This window comes from Vigna umbellata, chromosome 6, assembly GCF_029865625.1.
Source record: "Vigna umbellata cultivar VRB3 chromosome 6, Vumbellata_1.0, whole genome shotgun sequence".
NCBI classification, from domain to species: domain Eukaryota; kingdom Viridiplantae; phylum Streptophyta; class Magnoliopsida; order Fabales; family Fabaceae; genus Vigna; species Vigna umbellata.
In genome coordinates this window covers 36,514,518-36,530,510 of record NC_142170.1, presented here as the reverse complement: position 1 = coordinate 36,530,510, position 15,993 = coordinate 36,514,518, and the positions used below count along the sequence as shown (strand labels likewise).

At 32.2% G+C, this 15,993-nt stretch overlaps 2 protein-coding genes across 3 annotated transcripts; both read right to left on the bottom strand.

The window, feature by feature from the left end:
- Positions 1 to 648: 648 nt before the first annotated feature.
- Positions 649 to 6,410, bottom strand: LOC124848471 (alpha-L-arabinofuranosidase 1-like). Of its 2 annotated transcripts, XM_088092954.1 has the most exons (18): positions 6,182 to 6,410; positions 5,429 to 6,095; positions 4,893 to 4,947; positions 4,590 to 4,792; positions 4,300 to 4,415; positions 4,041 to 4,191; positions 3,734 to 3,803; positions 3,261 to 3,406; positions 3,128 to 3,173; positions 2,969 to 3,021; positions 2,731 to 2,875; positions 2,486 to 2,604; positions 2,288 to 2,359; positions 2,075 to 2,178; positions 1,915 to 1,971; positions 1,559 to 1,757; positions 1,216 to 1,359; positions 649 to 1,113 (listed from the first exon to the last, which is right to left on the bottom strand). In XM_088092954.1, exons 2-18 carry the CDS (start codon positions 5,603 to 5,605, stop codon positions 1,018 to 1,020), a joined length of 1,953 nt encoding a protein of 650 aa, XP_087949080.1. In that variant the 5' UTR covers positions 5,606 to 6,095; positions 6,182 to 6,410; the 3' UTR covers positions 649 to 1,017. The 2 variants fall into 2 exon arrangements, with proteins under 2 accessions (XP_087949080.1, XP_087949082.1); XM_088092956.1 differs by having other exon boundaries at positions 5,429 to 6,410.
- A 6,851-nt stretch (positions 6,411 to 13,261) lies between these two features.
- LOC148197388 (uncharacterized) lies at positions 13,262 to 15,545 on the bottom strand. The gene is made up of 9 exons (XM_088093677.1): positions 15,320 to 15,545; positions 15,167 to 15,231; positions 14,928 to 15,016; positions 14,765 to 14,787; positions 14,439 to 14,670; positions 14,189 to 14,356; positions 13,868 to 13,943; positions 13,590 to 13,685; positions 13,262 to 13,267 (listed from the first exon to the last, which is right to left on the bottom strand). Exons 1-9 carry the CDS (start codon positions 15,543 to 15,545, stop codon positions 13,262 to 13,264), a joined length of 981 nt encoding a protein of 326 aa, XP_087949803.1.
- Positions 15,546 to 15,993: the final 448 nt, after the last annotated feature.

The window sequence follows — 15,993 nt, the reverse complement described above, 5'->3', positions numbered from 1 at the left end:
AGGTCTATGCTTTTCTTTATAGTTGTGACGAATCCATGTTTCCATTTGCTCACAGAAGAGCTTAAAATTCTTTTATGCTGATGCGTAATCAGAATTATTTTATTTTAAGAATGATAGATATATATATATATATATATATATATATATATATATATATATATTTAAAGAACAACGAAAATTAAACATAATAGTCACACACACGCACATTAATTTTTCTTTATTATAAAGTTCATATTATGTTTTTTTTAATTTCTCTATCTTAAAAGTATTTATGAAAAAATCTTCATGCCCAACATCTTTTTAAGGATTTCCTTTTCTTTTGCTCAAACACACACACACACAAATTAACTTTTCTTTATTATAAAGTTCATATTATGCTTTTTTTTTTAATTTCTCTATCTTAAAAGTATTTATGGAAAAATCTTCGTGACTAACATCTTTTTAAGGATTTCCTTTTCTTTTGTTCAGATAATTTTTCCTCAAACTATGGTGAACATGTAAATTAACAAAAAAAAAAATTCACTTAATGCCATAGGGTTATCATGTAGTTTAAAGGTGGTGAACGAAATATTTTTTTATCACAACAGAAAAATAAAAAGTTGCAGATACTAACAAGTAGCCAATATGCTATATCATAGATTTGATAAATTCTCATGACTAAACAAATACCTCAGAACATTGATTTGAACTATATATAGTACATCATTTGGCAGTTAAGCATAATTTAGGATGAAGTTCAACTTTCAATCGCTATCTGTATATATTTAGTTCATACCAACAAGTTTAGCCTTCCAGGTTTAGTTTATGTCTAACATTCAAGATAAATTTCCACTAGTTCAGTTCTTTTATGCATGTGGGTTGATCAGGTCCAATTCAGGTAGCACAACTTGGGACAAGGAAAGGACACATAACATTTGCCACTCTTTGACATATATTACATTTCTTGATAACATTAACAAAAATGTTGTCTTGATTTTGTTTCAGTGAAACTATTCCTATGCTGTGACTAGCTTCTGATCATATTAGCAAATCTAGTGACGTCACTGAATAGGAAGAGAGTATAACATTCATGTACTTGTCAGCATTCTCTAGTGAACTTGTTTGTGGCACCACCTGTGTTTAAGATGAAGGTAACGAATGAGAAATGGCATGGATTAGTTTACATGGCCAACTGTATGTAATGAATATAGCAAGTACAAATAAGCCAAATAGTACCTTCTTGGGGTCCAAGAAGGAATTCTCATCCAATAAGTTAGTTGATGCAAGAACTGTTTTGGTAGAACCAAATTGTTGCACATTTGAATTCAACCCATTTATATGAATGTTAAGACTCTCTGTGGCTGTTCCAAAGTTTACTACCTGTGCAAAATCAAAATCAGTAACTCCTAGTGAATACAGTGCTAGTGAAAAGCAGCTTCAGCAAATAGAAATTCTGATCAAAGATAAAAGTATCAATTGGTGTTAATCTAGTTAAAGACATGCTTGTAGTCTTTCACGTTTAAGGACATTTAGATATAGCAATATCAGTTTCAATTTAGTCGAAAAGGGTACCTCTTACCTTTATTCTTAGGTAATTTTTCTTCTCTGTAGAATTTTCCCAAATAATTGCAGATGCAATAAGTTTATTAGATGAAGTTGTAAAGAGTGTTGAGTCAAGAAATGTTGCTCCATTGGACTCAATAAAAAGTTTCTGCACCCAATAGCTAGGAGTTCCATAGAGCTTATAAGAGTCAAACACAATTGAATCTGGAATCCATCTGTAATGACACATTTAGACAGTTTCATGTTACTATGAGAATCATGTTGGAGTGTACAAATAGTTTATCACAAGAAATTTTCGAAGTGCCAATTCTATGTTGCAATAATAAGATAAAGTTTAGAAGATTTCACAGCAACAAAGTACGAGAAAATTACCTCCTGTCATTTATGTTCGAGAAAAGTGGCGCATAAGAAACCATCTGGACAATATCACTGCATCAGAAAAATAATATAAATGAAAAACTTTGTATGATTAAGGCTAAAAAAGCTTCATAAAACGGAAACAGTATACAATAAAAAAAGGGCTATAGAAAACCTGTTCTTCTCTAGTCCAATAAGAAATGCGGCTTCAGCTATGGCAGCCAAAAGACTTCCATTTGCTGCATCTTCTTTCCACACAGCATACTCACTCACAAAAGCCTGTAAAACCATATAGATTGAGCACTCACATAACAGACTATGCATAACTTAACAATCCATAAAGAATGAATTATGAATGGTGTTCATTGAAACTCAAGATTAATCAAACCTTTGGACCAGCTCGTAATGTGTGATCGAACCGAGTGGACTTAGAAAACATGTCATTGGAGTCTGTATAAATCTAATAAAAAGTAAAATGTAAGAAGGATGATAAGTTGAAAACCAAATAAAAGAAAATAAATACACCTGCTAAAGCAAAATCAACAAAATGAAAGTTCAAGAAACAATGTAAGAATGTTATCTTTACATGAAACTCAAATAAGTCAGCTGGATGCTTTAATGGTGCACTAGAAGCATCACAATTTGAGATAATTTGAATATCTGGGTTGGCAGATCTTATAGCCTCATAAAACTTAAGGTAGTTTCCTAGAATGAAACAAGAAAAAAGTGTTAATAGTTTAATACATCAATCTTTAGATTGCTACAAATATTATCATTAATGGCTTACAAGTGTGTGCTCAAAGAATAATAAAAAACAATTAAATTGCATACCTTGATAATTAAAATGCCAACAATCTTCATTTCCAACAGCAACATATCTCAAGTCAAATGGTTTAGGATGTCCCATTGCAGCTCTAACAGAACCCCATTTTGATTCAGGAGAGCCTCTTGCAAATTCAATGCCATCCAGGGCATCCTTTTGATTAAAAAATTTCATCACAGTAATAAATATGTGTGTATATAAATTCATAAATGCTAAGAAGAAAAGGGCAGGGAGAAAAAGCTGTACTTGCACGTAAGGAGCTAGGGCTGATGCATTAACTTCTTCATGAACGCTGATACCTATAAATAAGACATTCAAATAAGTAGAAAACAAAGACAAATTAATTCAAATAGTTGTGGTTGTTGGGAATGAATTTGAGCTAAGGCAAGAAGAACATCAATATACCAGCGTTGAACACCCATATGGGCAATGCACCAAGGTCCTCTGCTAGCTGTTAAAGAAATATTGAATCATTACATTTATTCAGCTAAAGTAGGGAAAATTTAATCATAGTTGTAAAAGAATAATATATACTCACTTGGAGATATTCAAAATAACCAATTCCATCATCGCTCCAATAGTTCCAAATATCATCGAAATGTCCAGGTCTCTCTTCCCATGGTCCTATTGTATCTTTCCACTGATATCTGTTTTGCAGATGATCACCTTCAACATAAGTACCACCTAATGCAGTAATATTGACAAATATTGTTAGGTCTTAATAAATTTTATTTTACACAAAGTTTAACGACATGTGTCTTACACTAGTTGTTTCAAGATTTGAATCCTAATGATATCACTTTGAATATGAAATAAACCATATTGGGAGGGAATAACTTGACCTTGTGTAGATCTTTCACCATTTACAACTTTTTTTATTATTTATAGTTATTAATAAATTGTTTTATTAATTTTCTCAATTGAGTTACTGAGGTAAGAATTCAGCTTTTGGTACCCAACAATATGAAGTGGAATAGCAGACCTTTCTTTGAACATGGAAATTGGACATACCAGGGAATCTGAGAAATTTTGGTTTCAAATCTGCCACCATTTGAAAAAGGTCATTTCTGAAGCCATGGCCCTGTTTCGAGAGATAATGATTTAAAGGTAAAGAAATATAATACATTAGCAACAAAATGGTCAGGTACCATGCTTAGTGACTCATACATTCTACACGAAATACCAGAATTTAGGGTGAACTTCTATAGAATAAAAAGCACTAAAATGATGACATAAACATCAAATTAAATCTATAAACTTAAAGTAATAAATAGCTACATTTATTGATTTATAAGTTGTGATTGTTTATTCTACTAACCATATGAGTGTCCAATGGCACAGCTGACACCTGGTCTAACAAGAATGTCCCTTCACTGGTAGTGGTTATTTGAAGACTTGAATAGTGATTAGTATGTTTTGCTTCCACTATTGTCTCCACCCTATTCCATTTTTTATCTCCAAAAACATGCCTGTTAAGGACTATGTATTAGTCATTTTAATCACTACAAAATGTAGATTTATGGCTTATTGAGTATAGGCTATAGAATCTCTACAATTCTAAATAAGAAGGAACTTGCCTGGTATTTGATGCCACTTTTATAACATCAATACCTGTGAATGAAAGTTGAAAATCAAACTTTGTTTCTGACTTAACATGGTAGACCACCTTGTATCTCTTTCCTTGCTCAAAATTCTGAACATGAAAAAGTTACTCCATGTAAACACAAAGTGTGATTTAAATGAGCCTTTTTTATTGTCATTATTATTTATGTCGAAGATTTAAACTTACATAACACAAATACAAGAAAAATATGAAGAGAAAGTTGTAATGTGTGTGTGAATGGGAAGTACATATGATTTCTCTTACCATGCCCCAATAGCCCGGATTAGAGATACCAACGCCACCATATGGGCAAGGTTTGAGACCCCCACAATACACCTTCATTTGTAATGCAGCTTTATTACGCTCAAAGCAAGAGGTCTGGTTTATTGATACAGAAATGGATGACTCATTTCCAATAACTGACCAAGGATAAATATTTAAGGTGTTGTGTCCTCCAGCTTCAAAGCCTAAAAAAATAATAAAATACTTAAAATATATACTGAAATCTAATAGAGTCTGTGGATTGAAAAGACAAGATGAAGAAAAGTTTATGGATTTGGAAATAACCTCTATTGCTTACAAGTTCTGCCCATAGTCCCCCAGCACCAGCATGATTTATCTCCTGAAAATTTAATTCAAAGAAACTGGTGAATTTATAAAAATTGAAATGAGATTAGTTTATTTTTTGTGATACTTTTTTATTCTTCTGTTTGGATGATAAATGAGATTAGTCTGTTGCAATCCACAAACAATTTTAAAGTCGGCTTTTCATGATGAGGGCCAAAAATTGTCATGCATGTCTGCAATGAAGGTAAACGTGTAGCCTTTATCATACAATATCTTGAAATCATACAGTTTATTGCACATTAATTAAAAACCTGTTTAGCATTAAAGGTCTTGCCATAAACAAGTCTTTCAGACAAAATTTCTGTCAAATTTTAAGAGGGTCATTGCCAGATCTTGGTAGGAAGGGAAATATCATGTGTTTATGCTTGGAAAATAGTTGAAGCTTACTTAAACTACACTATGAAGAAAGAAACACCACTATCCATTTTATTGGGAGTAAGAATAATTGGCTTATGAGGAGAAGGAAGGTTGCATACCTCAAAGAACACTCCATGAAAACTTTGAGGAATTCTCCTTGCATTCTCCTTATCAAAGGAAGCATTTACAACCAGTGTTGAGTTCCCATCAGCAAAACATTGTTGAAACGAAAGAAAATGAATAAGGAGGGAATAGAGCATAACACCAAACCAAGGCCTGAGAGAACAAAACACCATTTTGGAAAAGGTTTGGATGACAAATTTTGCGGTGGTGATGATATTTGTCTAACAAGTCATATTATATAGGGAAGGAACATTCCTAACAAATGTGCTCCTCCAAACTACCTAAAAGCAAAAGGTATGAAATGTAATAGAAAATGCTACTTTTATTCATTCTTTCAGTAATGTTCTTGAGTGATTTTGTTTTGAGTCCCCCTGAGGTTCATCTCTATCACATTTTCACATGAGACATACTGTTTGTCTTATACCAGAGTTTTACAAGTAAAACATCTCTATTTGTGGGTTATACGAACAGGCCAGGATACAGCTATGATATTTGACATCTATTTGCATAACAATAATTTGCTCAATTTATAAATAAAATATAACCAATGAAAATAATGAAAATTGTATTATTAGACTTGGTGACATAAGTTGTAGGTAGTCTGCAGAATCCACAAGTGAGACCAGCTCAGAGTGTAGGTTGTGCAGATCGAATATGAACAACCTACATTTAAATTTTTTGTCCAAAAATCAACATGCATCTATACAAAGTACAATTATGTAGGTAATATGAGGACTTTATACAAATACCTGGTCAACATCTCCCAACTTAATTGTTATTTGGTTGGAGTACCCACATTTGATATGACTTGATAAAATAAAAGATAGAAAGGAGCTGTCACTGATAATGGCATCTTTCTCTCAATCCATGCAAACTCTCAAACAGAGTTAATTTGCAATTCTGCAGCACATAGCTTACCAACCCTAACCTTTTCATTAGATGAAATGTATTGGGTTGAAGAACCTCCTTACCAAATTGAATCTATTCTCATCTCTGATGTAAATCATTCGGACGTTTACATAAAGCCAAATACATTTCTAAAAATACATGAACGAAAAGAACACATTTTAAGTTAAGTTCAAATTGCATGTCTATTGTTTTCTAATAAAATTTAGACTAAATTGTAATTTTGATCTTTAACTTTTTTCAGTTTTTACTTGTATTGGTGTCCCTCTCACTGCAATTACTGTCTTTTTTAGTACTGTAAAGTTACCGAGTATCAAGTTTCTCTCCATTCTCATCTGATAGACCCAAAATCAATGGATGATGAAGCTGGAAATTTTCACAAAGTTATGAATAATTAAAACTTAAATAATAAAAATTGTCTAAAGAAATAAAAATCCAAAGTTACAGATGATTAGATAAGAGACTTGAACTGTTTAAAAAAACTTAGAATCACAATTACAAATTTTATAAAATATTGCAACCAAATTAGAATTAAGCTTAAATTTCAGGGGTATGTTTAACACCGACAACCTCAAAAATATTCCTTATTAATAAATTAGAATGAACATGCAATGAAATGGAAACTCGCACTAAATGGTTAGTCTATTTAATATAAAGAAATAGTTACACAGAACTCTGTTTAGTTTATAGTCACCTTTTTCATTTTCTGATATCTTGCTCTGTCTTCTGTCCTCTTAATTTTTCAGGTCACCTTTCAATTTTTGTATCCGTTATGAAGTGGCTTCTTTTGTATGTAATCTCAAAAGTGTATAAAACAAATACAGGTCACATGCTACATGTTACCTATATATATATATATATATATATATATATATATATATATATATATATATATATATATATATATAATTGTTTAATTTTTCAAGATCTGTTTGAACAAAGTTTCAAGGTACCCATTATGCCGACTAACTTGACATTTATTTTCAAATGATTCTTTTTCTTATTCACTCCAAAATGAAGATCAAAATGTTAATTTTTCAGTTCAATAACGTCTTTTTAGCACTACAAGAGTGGACAATGAGATGCATCTAAATACTTGACATCAATATCTAAAAATGATTAACAGTTGGATTAAAACTCATGATTAAAGCTGTCATGTAGTTTAAGAAAGGTGAACAGAGTTTTTCTTATGAACTCAGGAAAATAATTAGATGCTGATAAACTGACAAGTCCGTGGACAACATATACTTCCAAGTGTTTGATAAATGCTTGTGACTACTCATTCTTGTGACCAAACTTACAAATTGTACATCTTGCCAATTAAGCATCAATGATATGATTCTGAGTGAGTAACAATTTTATATATACCAACAAGTGTAGGGTTCCATGTCTGAACCAGCGTGAAGAAGATAACAATAGTTTTTGTCTAAGCTCAGACATCGTTTTCACAAATTCTGGTCTTGTATGCATGTGAGTTGGTCTATTCACTGTAGGCATGGCCATTTGGGAGAACCCACCTCACATACACAGATGAGCAAAAGTTTTATGTAAATGAAAATTGACATCTACCAAACAAAATGATACATTTAAAGGAACAAATAAGATTTGGAATTTTGTTATACTCTTTTACTACAAAATTGTTTTTTCAATCATCATTTGTTCATCACATCCATCCAATCGGTAACTTTCATTTTGACTATTTTCCTTTCTAAGTTTTAATCCCAATCATGATGGATGCGTCTATTGGTTTATAATAGGACGATGATGATACCTTTTGCACCCTTTACATTTTTCTCTAGCATCGTTTTTCTACTCAACAAATTCTAAACCTAAAATTACCTCATACTAGTATTTACTTTATGTTTCGAGTTTATGGGTCGACACTTCAAGTAATTTCTCTCAGGTCTCAACTCTTTTCCTTGCTATTCATATGCTTCAACTCATCGATTATACTTGCTAAAGATATTATGATGGTTAAGTTAGTTCCTTATCTGAACGGATTAATAATTAATGTTGTAATAAATGCGTTGTATGTTAAGACAAAACCATTTATACGCTTAAACGCTCTCATGTTTTGAAGTTTAATCAAATAACATTAAATGGAAAAATATGAAAACAACATAGGATGAAAACACAAGACTTAGAACCAAAATCCCCAACACAGAAAACCTTAGAAAAACACTTAGGATGTTAGGATACAAGAAACAACCAAGACAAAACATCCAAACACAATTTTAAACGAATATCAAGTCAAAAGTATCTAAGAGAGTTGAAGCTACATGCATAAAACTTATCATACCTAAATGGTATTCAATTTAGCTCTAAAAGAAAAAACATGTCAAGACGATGTCATTGACAAAACACACCAAATGACTAAAACTTAAAACACCAAGAGAAAACTTAAAGTAAGTTAAACGATGTATGTCTGAAAAGGTAAAATCACAATAAGTGTTTACTCTATCTAAACGATACCATGAGCCAAAACATTACTTCACCAGACGATGAAGTCTTTAATCAATGCTTGGCATCTATAGAAGAAAAACATAATTGTCAAATGTTACCTTAACAATAGGAAATCAAAAAGCACTTTGTTATTCTGAGCAAACATTAAATGACATTAAATGCTCAACATTCAAAAGCAACAAAAGTGTTAAGAAAAAAACATATTTGTTGTATGCATAATCTACTATATTCTTTGCAGATGATCTATTCTACACGCATCCACAAACTTCAAATCAAAATAGAAGAAGTGAACGTTAAAGACAAAAGAGATATTCACAGAATGTTCTTTACTTGAAGCCATGTGTAAAATAACTTACAACCTACTTCAAGCAAATGACTGAAAAAACATGTCTGCTTTGACAAATTGACTTTATCCAATGGCTGTTGTACACAAAGAAAGAGAAAGCAAAAGAATCAAGGTCAAAATCTTAGTCTAACAAGAATTTATCCAAAAAACTTATAAATAGAAGAACTTTCAAATGAAGAAACATCTTTTAAAGCGAAATATTAATGGATGCAGCAACCACATGGCGAAAGATTAAAGCGTCTTCATAGACATTGATAAATTTGTCAATGTCAATGTTAAAGTTGGGCTAAGAAATGACACCATAGTGAAGTCTCGAGGCAAAAAGGAATTGTCATGGTGGAGACAAAGAAAGGTACAAAATTCATCAAGGATGTTTTCCTAGTTACAAATCTTAAAGGAAATCCTTTAAGTATTGGCCAAATGATGGAGAATGAATATTCTCTTTATTTTGAGAAAGATACATGAAAAATTTATGACAATAAAATGATAAAAATTGGCCAAGTAAAAATGGAGAAGAGAAGTAGAAACTTTCCTATAAGCTTAAACCTGGAACTAATATTGCCATGAAGGTAGAAGTTGATGACTCATGGCTTTGACATAGGAGATTTGACCACTTCAACACACATGCCATAAAACTTATAAAAAAAACATGATGATGGATCTTCCATGCTCGAAGGAGAATAATGAATCATGCGAAGGATGTCTCCTCGACAAACAACATTGATTACCATTCTCAATAGACAAAGCATAGAGAATAAAAGACTTATTAAAGTTGATTCATACTGATGTTTGTGGACCAATGAAGACGCCTTCACATCACAACAATAGGTATTTCATCCTCTTTATTGGTGAATTCTCTAGAATGACATGGGTCTATTTCTTAAAGGCAAAGTCAAAAGTCTTTGGAGTATTCAAGAAATTCAAGACTCTTGTAGAGAAGCAAAGTGGAAAATAGATAAAAGTACTTAGAAGTGATCGTGGCAAGGAGTACACATTTCGTGAGTTTGAAAAATTCTGTGAAGATGAAAAAATATAGTGACAACTTACAATCGCATATACTCCACAACAAAATGGAATGTCAGAGAGAAAGAATCACACAATTCTGGAGATGGCAAGATCAATGGTAAAAGAGAAAAGTATGCCTAACACTTTTTGGGCTGAAGCAGCCTACAGTACAATTTACATTCTAAATAAATGTCCAACTAATGCAGTTCATGACAAGACTCCTATTGAAGCTTGTAGTGGAAGAAAGCCATAAGCTAAACACCTACGAGTATTTGGATCTATCTGCTACATACATGTTCCTAATCAAAGGAGACACAAATTTAAAGATAAGACTATACGAGAAAAATTCTTGGGATATAACACCTAGTCAAAAGGCTATCGAGTCTACAAACTACAAAAGAAAAAGCTCATCATCAGTCAAGATGTTGAAGTTGATGAAAATTCTTCTTAGAATTGAAAGAAGAAAAAGTTGTTAAAAGCAACATTTTAGTTCTAGTGCAACAATCTTAAGAAGAAAAAAAAGAGGCAAGAAATTAAGGTACACTTTCTCCACTCCAAGAAGACTAAGATCTTTGGTAGACATATATGGATCTTGTAATACGGCCATGATTGAGCCTAACTATTATGAAGAAGCATCAAAATAGAAGTATGGGTCAAGACTATGGAAGAAGAGATTAAAATGATTGAGAAGAATAACACTTGAGAACTCGTAAATTGCACTGATGGAAAAGACATTATTGGAGTGAAATGGATATATAAAACAAAGCTCAATCCCAATGGAATTATACAAAAGCACAAAGCAAGATTAGTTGTCAAAGGCTACTAATTAAAATCAGGAATCGACTACAATAAGACATTTTCTCTAGTTGCTCGCTTAAATACAATTAGAGTTTTAATAGTTCGTGCAACACAAAAAGGATGGATTATCTATCAATTGGATGTCAAATAAGCCTTTCTAAATGGAGTGCTCAAAGAAGAGATTTATGTTGAACAACCACAAGGCTTCATCAACAAAGGCAATAAAGGTAAAGTACTAAGACTTAAAAAATCATTATACGGCCTGAAGCAAGGTCCTCGAGCATGGTATAGCAAGATTGATCAATACTTCATCGATCAAGGATTCAGGAGGAGCAAGGGTGAGCCAACACTATATATTAAGACAGAAAGTCAATATCATCTCATTGTCTCTTTATATGTCGATGATCTTATCTATATAGGAAATAATATAGAGATGATGAAAGAATTTAAAGAGACATGATGAAGACATTTAAAATGACCAACCTTGGCTTGATGAACTATTTCCTAGGTATAAAAGTGAAACAATAAAAAGAAGGTATATTTATCTCTCAAAAGAAATATATTGAAGCTCTATTAAAGAACTTCAAGATGAAAGATTGTAAACTTGTCGCTATTCCGTTGGTGGTAAACAAGAAGCTAGAAAAAGATGATGGAGCATAAGAGGCAAATGCATCACAATACACGAGTTTGATTGGAAGTCTCCTGTATCTCACAGCCACACAACCAGACATTATGAATGGTATGAGTCTTCTATCAAGATTAATGCAAAAACCAAGTCAGGTTCATTATGAAGTAGGAAAAATAATTTTAAGATATCTACAAGGCACAAAGGAGTTTGGTATATGGTACAAAACCATGACTAACTCAAGAATGATTGGTTACATAGATAGTGATTGAGCAGGATCAAGGGATCACATGAAGAGTACGTCAGAATACGCTTTCTCACTAGGACAAGGTATTTTATCTTGGGCATCAAAGAAGAACGCAATCATGGCACAATCAACAGTAGAAGTAGAGTATGTAGCAACTGTTGAAACCACGAGTCAAACAATATGACTACAAAGAATACTTGAAGAAATGGGTGAACCACAAGATGAAATGACTATTATTTATTGCGACAACAAATCAACAATAACAATAGCAAAAAATCCAGTCCATCATCAAAGAGCATAACACAGCCATTAAATATCACTTCAATCGAGATGAAGAGACAACTAAAAAAATTCGACTCGAGTACTGCCCAATAGAAAGCCAAATTTCATATATTTTTACGAAGGTGTCACCAAGACCAAGATTTGAACTACTGCGCGTTATGCTTGGAGTTACCGAATTTGCATTAAGAAGATTTATTAAATTGCAATGCAAATTTTAAAAGAATATAGAAAATCTTAAGATAGAAGTATTAAAATGTAATAAAAGTTCTAAAATATTGTAGAAATGCCTAAGATAGAAATAAAAAATCAAAAACATTCTACATACGTAAAAATCTAGAACATTTCACATAAGTTCTGACTAGCATGTTTTAGAATAATCTATGGGTCTATAAATATCCATGTACTCTACCATTTGATGTAAGACAACATTTACCAGAACTAAGACAATTACAAAATACACTTATTCTAACTTCTACTTTCACATTCTACTATATCCAAATTTTCTCTACCCCATCAACTATTTCTTTCACAACTTCAAAATACTAACACAAGTTTATTAGCTTATTCTTTTTATCTCTAAAATATCTTTATGATTACGAATTTTGGTTAAAAAAGATATTTAACCTCAATATATAATAGTTAATAGAGCTAACGATATGATAGGCTATAACTCAGACAAGACATGTATTACAAAGTTCATGTAATAATAACATATATCTATCTTACTAGCTTATTCAATGTAAGTTATTGTTAAAACTCTTTATAAAAGTTAATAATTCTAGTGGAGAAATGACATTTTATGACGTACGAAAATGATGTATTATGACGTAGTTACTGGAGACATAGTTTTGGGCGTAATAGTAAGTCTGCACATTTTATGACGTACCAGAAATTTACGTCATAATAGCTTGAACATATTATGATGTAGTTTCTGAAATCAGTCATAATATGACGAAAGATATTATAATGTAGATTTTTTGGTAAATCATAAGATGGAAAAAGATATTATAATGTAGATTTGTTGGTACGTTATAATATGGCGAAAGATATGTGGTTTTCATATTCAACGTATTATGACGTACATTGTTTAGTACGTCATAATATATGTTTTTTTTAGAAAAAATATTATTACAATTGACATCCAAAGAAATTATAATCTATTCCTGTATTATCATCTCATCGAATCAATTTATAATCAATATAGCTTCAAATGAACAAATTCAATGGAACTAACAAAATAGAATTCATTTCAAACATTAAATTGTCTAATAATATTTAATACATCAATTATACATGAAACTATATTATTAAATCCAAATATTATATTAATGTACATAGACTATTGAATTGTAGCCAAGTTTCTACTAACACTTAAAATAAAAGAAGCCCAATTCCTTTTAATATGAATGATCTACATATAAATTAATAAAGTTAAACAATATTGTAATGAATAGTTGGATAAGTATTTAGTTAGTTTTCTAATACCTTATTCCATGATTCAGTAATGTTTGTACAAATAATGGTATGCATGTGTTTCATTATATAATACTCACACTCATAGTTGCCCAATTGACGTCGACACTGCAAAAACAAATAATCAAGACTGATTCAAACCAAGGACACAAAATATCATATTATACTCTAGCTAGCCTTTGCACCATGTAGCTTTGATCAATTTTGCAAAACCAATTTTCACAAAACCAACAACACAATCAATTCCTCATAAAAGTAGCAATAACAAAACAAAGGTCAACTTCTCTTACATTAGGTGTGATTATTTGCATCTTCTTCCTAGAAACAGATGGAACACCCCGCAACCTTGAATGAGCTTCCAAAGACCTATACAAAAGGTAGACATCTATTACATCATAATAATAGTATAGGAAGGAATCAAAATAGAAAGGAAAACTTACGCCTCTAATATATTTTTGATGGATAATGTGTTAGCTTTCTTATGCAAGGAACATAAGAGAACGGTGAGGAACAATAACTAGCAATTGCCAATGACCCCTACAAGTTAGAATAATATTAATTAAAAGAAACCTTTAAACTAGTCATGAAGAATTCAAAAAATATGTACTTACTTATGCAAGTAAGGTGCTAAATAGACCTCTTTACCAGCTTTTTCAAACATTTCTATCAAGTACTCTTGCAACTCCTTTGATTTATTTTCTACACTTTGAATTATAACATGACCAAGAAATCCATAGATAGTAGCATTCCTTCTCTCAATGCAGAGGTGATGCAAATAACTTAAATATGAACAAATAATGTTAAAATAAATACACAAATGCAATATGATAGTATTTTCATGGTTTGTGAAGGTTTACTTACAAATTCCAAAGTTGTAGGACTGTTGTAGGGAGGAGATAATTACCAATGACAATTTCAAAAATATCTCTATTACATACAAATAAAGTGGTAGTAGCAGTCTTACATGTGAGTTCAGGAGGCATATCTATCTCAATAGTTTTATTCCCTATTGTGACTACCGCTGCACCAAGTTGTTGGAGAGGAGACAATTGTGGTTGTGGAGGTGTAACAATGTTTGTCTTCTTAGAAACGTCTTACATTTGACCACAAAATAAGTCCAATGTTATATGCATCTAAATACAACAAATACATAAGTAATTAAGGCAAATATGAATAAAAATACTTACTAAAATTGGCTTTGCCAATCTGGCTGGCCAAATGATAAAAATACGTACTCAAAGCACTTTAATAATACAATTTCATTCTTTTACTAATGCAACCACATTTTTATTCAACATTTAACCATAATTCTACATTAATGCTCACTTTGTTCAGAGACAAAGAGCTTACCTCCATGCTACAACCTCCCTAGGCGAAGACAACCTCCTAACACCACACCTTTGCCCTAGAGTGCGCTTCACTCGACCTTCGACGCGCCACTACAATTGCAATCATTTTCCAGTGATATTTAGTGTTAACAAAATCTCTAATGCAAACCAAAAGCAATACGCATATACAGGTTAACTTATACATGCATCACAAAGAGGGCAACCACCAAAAGGTACATAATTTGAAAAGCAATAACTTACCTCTACGGTAGCGATAGCCCTAGGTGTATTAGCACCTTCGATACCCTCTCTCGCAGCGAAAGCCACTTCGTCACACAGCCCCTAGATTAGCCTCCCTCGACAACTAGAAGCTCTGCCCATGCCGCGACACAAACCCTCACGCAGCGACAACACCTCCTGACACTGCCAAACCACCGTTGTAAAGAAAGAAGAGCTCGACAAAGTGAGAAACAATGGCAATGATGGTTTCAGATTGTGAGCGACAGAGGGAGACAAAGATTAGGGCATGAGAGAGTGGAAAGCGGGGACCTGACAAATTGGGAGTGAAAGTTTGGGGGAAGCTTTCGCGAGGAGAGTATTTGGGAAAATGGAAGAGGGAAATCCCAAATTCTGATTTCATTAAGTGAATGCCTATACCGACAGCCAAAAGCCTTTGGTAAATTTTCTGCCCAATACCGAAGGGCAAAAGCCTTTGGTAATGACCATCTTAATTGACCGTCGGGAAATCCTTCAGTATATCAATTTTACCGACGGTCAAAAGGCCTTCGGTAATCAACGCATTTCTTTGTATAAACCGAGGTAAGATACAGACGTAAGAAACATATGTAAGAAACATAAACTACTCAAAAAATAACTTTAATAATTTGAATATAAGTTATGGATCCACAGTTAACTTAATCCAATGTTAATATGCAATTGTACTTATAACTAATATTTTTCTTATTTAAAATTCTGAAACTAGAAAAAAGAGGAGGAAAGAGAATTGTATAGTATGACTGATTGGGTCACCTCAAAACCGTCGGTTTAGAGCATTCAGAAAATCGAGCGAAGGACCTTAAGCGATGGTT